Source organism: Electrona antarctica, assembly GCF_951216825.1.
Source record: "Electrona antarctica genome assembly, chromosome: 12".
NCBI lineage: Eukaryota > Metazoa > Chordata > Actinopteri > Myctophiformes > Myctophidae > Electrona > Electrona antarctica.
This window is the reverse complement of record NC_136793.1, coordinates 33,732,579-33,737,440: the sequence shown is the minus strand read 5'-3', so window position 1 is coordinate 33,737,440 and position 4,862 is coordinate 33,732,579. Positions and strand designations below refer to the sequence as shown.

At 42.9% G+C, this 4,862-nt stretch overlaps 1 protein-coding gene across 1 annotated transcript; it reads right to left on the bottom strand.

Annotated features, from left to right (window-relative positions):
• Window positions 1–374: 374 nt before the first annotated feature.
• Window positions 375–1,791, bottom strand: LOC306933532 (uncharacterized protein). The gene is made up of 2 exons (XM_079515782.1): window positions 978–1,791; window positions 375–687 (listed from the first exon to the last, which is right to left on the bottom strand). The coding sequence occupies exons 1-2, from the start codon at window positions 1,303–1,305 to the stop codon at window positions 509–511; spliced, it is 507 nt and encodes a 168-aa protein (XP_079371908.1). The 5' UTR covers window positions 1,306–1,791; the 3' UTR covers window positions 375–508.
• Between the last annotated feature and the right edge of the window lie 3,071 nt (window positions 1,792–4,862).

Sequence of the window (4,862 nt, the reverse complement as noted above, 5' to 3'; positions counted from 1 at the left end):
CGCAGGTAGTAAAAAGTGGTGCTGGCCCCACATGCCAGTTGTCACTTCTCGTTCCAATACTGACAATAGTAAAATGTTTCTTGCATGTCAGATTCAAATGTTTGAATACCAATCCATTATATCCATGAGTTGTTCCAACACATACAGTACAAACTGAAGTCATCTATAAGCATCTCTAAGCATCATCATCCAGTGGTAAGTGTCAAAGTGGACCGGCAATATCTGCACTATTCATGCAAGTTGTCCACCATGTCACAGTGCATTGTCGTACACATCCAAATAAACCTCAAGATGCTAAACCTCAGCATTCAAGACAATATGAATAACAAGATGGCATCCCCTTTTGCGTTGTGTCATACATACAGTATCTGTCATTGTCACCGTCTTTATGGCCACTATTTCATATTTGATTCTTATACATAGGTCAGTTCAGATGGAGAGACCTGGCATGGATGGATTGATGGCATGGATGGCATGAACAGCCCATTGTCATTGAGATGGACTTGAATTAGGCCACAACACACTCCATCTGGCACCCTGATGCCCCTGACACCGTCTGCACCCTCCACTGTTCCTCCACAGTTGCCCCAACCTTGCTCCTTGCTGCTGCAACTGGGATCCCACCCCGCCCCTCCTGGGGTTGAGGCGCTGCTGCATCTGGACTGTAGATTTGGAGCTCCTGGGATACTGGAGAAGAGAAGAGAATGTGTGTAAGTTTTCGATGAGAATTTCAGATGCTTCAGAAGCTTTTATTCTGATAAAGAGCATATGCTTTGGTGAAATTGGAGCTATAGTGCAGAATCTGGAAACTTATTTTTGTTTAAAACGCATGTTTGATGTGTTTCTAGTTTCAAATAGGTATTGCTGCACAAATGTTATTAAAAGCCTGGAAAAATAATATTGTTATAGGATAGACACAATGATTGTGAATTGTGATTTGACAAGGATAGAGATGATGAAGAATAACACATACAGACCTGGGCAGGTCTCCTCAGTGTAAATCTGGAGGAAGAGGAGTACCAAGAGGAGTCGCAGCCAGCGCCTTGCTGGGTCTGGGGCCTCCCTCTGTGGCGGGGGCCGCCTGCTCAGGGAGGGGGGATACAGCACCCTAAGGGGCCTCCGTCCACGAGGCCGGAGGGGTGGGACAGGACGGAGGGGTTCGGCATTGAGGGGGGAAGAGGTGTTGGGAAGGGGAGCACCATTCCCGTCCATGGGCCCCACAGCGACAGGGAGCGCTCTCAAATAGGAGGCGGACGCGGCAGAGGAGGAGGCATTCATGGAGCCAGGAATTTCCCGTCTTGCCATAATTAGCCTATTGATCTTAGTTTTTATTGGAGACAGGATTCTTTGTGTCCAGCAGTCAGTCTGTCTCTTCCTCCTGTATCACAGTATTCTTCCTCTCATAGCCAGCTGTTGGCCTTCTTGCCGGAAACTGCACCGATCTGTTGATGGTTGACAGTTACCTTCTTGAATTTCCAGGTAGAGCTATCTGATCAAGCGCACTCGGTTGGTCTGTCAACGTCGTTATCTTCCTGATCTCACAAATGCAGATCCACTTGTTTTTCTGCTGGTAGTAACTTTTTCCTGCTTATAGCCTGTCAGTCTTCAGGTTCCAACTTCTCCACGATGCTATCACTCCCCCTACAGTACGTGTGCACTGATACAGTACCTCTCTAGCTTGCTCTATCGCCAACAGAATCTCTACATTGCATAGTATCTGATTCTATTCCTGGTCCTCTCTATTCCATGTCTTCTTCCAGGGAAAGGCTCTTTAAATAGTTCCAAAGAAGGTGTGGACAGCTTGCCTGTGGCCAGGTAATCTCCACCCATCATGGAATTGTTGTTGTGGTTCTGGGTAAAATTATTTTTAGACACACGCAAACAGCCCTTTTAAACCCATTTCAGGGGGTGCTCCTCCTCACCCTCTCTACTCCTTCCCCTTTCTCCCTTTCTCTACTGTCTCCACTCTGCATTCCTCTAGTGAGCTCCTTGGTACAGTTCCATCAGAGGCTGTGATCAGAGATTTATAGATTTTAGGGTCTTTGTTGAAATGTAGAATTGTGTTCCGCCAGCAAGCAAATAACCTCCAATCAACCCCAAACAAATTGTGATAGGATTACATGATAGGATTACATACATGCCGGAGTTTGCATCAATCAATCAATCAATCAATCAATCAATCAATCAATCAATCAATCAATCAATCAATCAATGTCTCCACTGAATGATTCTCAGAAGTTTTACACCCATTGTTTTTGAGGAGCGCTAGCCCTCCTATGCAGTGTTTGTGTGTTTGTAGCACGGAATGTGATGATTTCATTGGCTGAGCATGGAATCTGATTTTTAATGTATTATTCTTTTAAGAGATTAAACATCACTATATGTCTGTATGTGTATTGTTCATCCCACATTTCCTTCACAAACAATTGACCAGTCAGGTTAGATAAAGATGTCAGTTAAAGATCAATATTATGGCTCTGATAAAAAAGAAATCACACTCCACTCATGTGAAGTAAGGGGGCGCTCTTATCATCATACTTCATTGATTAGCCAATCAAATGATCACATGCCGTGCTACAAACACATTCCGTGCTCAAACACACATACTTACACACTCAAAAAACTTTATATTACTTTTTAATGAAGTGTTTACTGTAGCAGTTAACCCATAATTGCTCCAATGATCAAAAATGGAAGACTGATTGTCCTACACAGTTCCCAGAGGAATGAATGCACCTGTATGGATCTGAAGGTGAAAGTGCTGCAAGGTGATTGAATAAATCTGTATTCGACCCGGTAACACCTGTCAACAGAAAGAGCAGCACTGTCACCTCTTTAACTAAAACTGTGATGTTTGTTGACAGAAAAAGCACATTGTGTTGAATCAAGTCGCCTCAGGCCTACGGCGGCCTGTCTAACCCTGGTTTGATTATGAAATTAAAAGGTCATGAACCTCTCTCTCTCCCTTTCCCTCTGTGTGACCCCATAGTTCTTTTCATCTCCTCTCCTCTCATCCCCATTCTTCTCCACTTCTCTTTTTTCCACACAAACCCTCTGTATATGGATACACATGGCAGTGTGTTTGCACTCATGTCTATGTAAAAACAAATTATTACAATATTATTAGTTGCATTTGTTGCTAAAATTATCTCCTTTGTCTTGTGTCTTTGCGTGTAGTGTGGAGCGTTGCATTCTGTGTCCCAGCCCAGAGCTGTCTCCTCGGGCTGCGACCACAAAAAAAATACAGAGAAACTTCTGGAATGTCTCAGAATCCCTTTGATCCTCTGTTTGCCCTCGCTTACAGCACGCAACACACACACTGCATGCAACATACTGTAAGTGAACACACAAAGTGCAGACGGTAAAGAACCTAGGCAGCAAAGAAACAGAGACAACAGGCTCCTCTGTCAGACGCTGAACTCACCACCCAACACGCAACCCAAGGCACAGCACGCAATATAATAACCCTCTGGGTCTCAGTGTACTCATTTGAACTTTTGCTCTCACGTTTGGAGCACCATTTGGTTTCATGATGGCTTTTAATAGCATTTTGCAAATGTTTCATGACTTGTTATTTGTTGAGAAAGTGTGAGGATTATATCACTGCTGTCCTGTCCTGAACTCTTGCCTTCAGACTCAACTTTATAGTTGTATTTGCACTTTATTTTTATTTAACCTTACAGTGTTTGTGTTTGTGTTTGTTTTGACTGCTTCTATACATGTTTTTATTCTGCTTACAACACAACTATACACAGCAAAACCTTCAGTGTTCATTTAACTCTGAGAGTGTACAAATGTAAATGCTTTCCACACATTGTTTACCAGAATATGCAGAACACCTACTAAAAGAAATAGACTGTGATGGACAAATCCCTCTTCACACAGTGTTGACACTATTTTCAATTAGCCAATGTCAAGCGTTACTTTTTTTTTAAACTTGTTTTCATAGACCTGGTCGCTTGTTTCTCTTGCAAAATCTGGCAACACACTGATTACCTGCATTACGGAAGTGACCAGAGACACAAGGACGGACAGACTTACAGGGTGCAAGACATAGTCTAGGCCAAGCCTTCGGCGTGGCACTCCTTCAGCCTGGCGGAGACAATGAAGCAGAAGAAAGGGAGAAGGCCAGGGCCAAAGAAATTGATTGATTGATTGATTGATTGATTGATTGATTGATTGATTGATTGATTGATTGATTGATTGATTGATTGATTGATTGATTGATTCAGATCACCTTCCCCAGACACAGATATTCTGGATACTCACAGAATATATACAGACAAAAAACTAATGGACTAGACTGGAGTTCTCTATTGAATTAATGTCATAGTGAACTCATTGCAAATGCATCCATGCACAAGCATGTGATCATATGAGAATGTTGATTTGAGAGACAATGTCCCTTCCTTCCGATCCCAGTTTTGTGGTTAGTACAATTATCTTATGACCCGTCTCCTGTCAGCACACTGCTGATATAGCAGGGCGCATGCTTTTAGGTCCAGCCAAGTCTTGCTTGAAATTCATGAAAAGCAACCTCTCTGACCAATTTAGGATTGTTGGGCCCATCAGTTGCCTGGATGTACAAGACAACAACAACAAAAGCTGTTTCACTGAAATAGGAAAAAACAAGAGCAGCTGGCTTCCAATGTTTGAATACATCAAGCAGTTGGAATAGATGATACATGCTGAACATGCTTATTTCAGTGAGTCTGTACAGTAAGCAAAAAGCTTTTCTTAAGCTAAATATTAACAAACAAAAACGGGTTTGCGACTGTGAACTTCAGTACAGGCAGCCCCCCCCCCCCCCCCTCCTGTCTCTGTCTCTGTCTCTTTTACACTCACAGTTCAGTTCACACAGT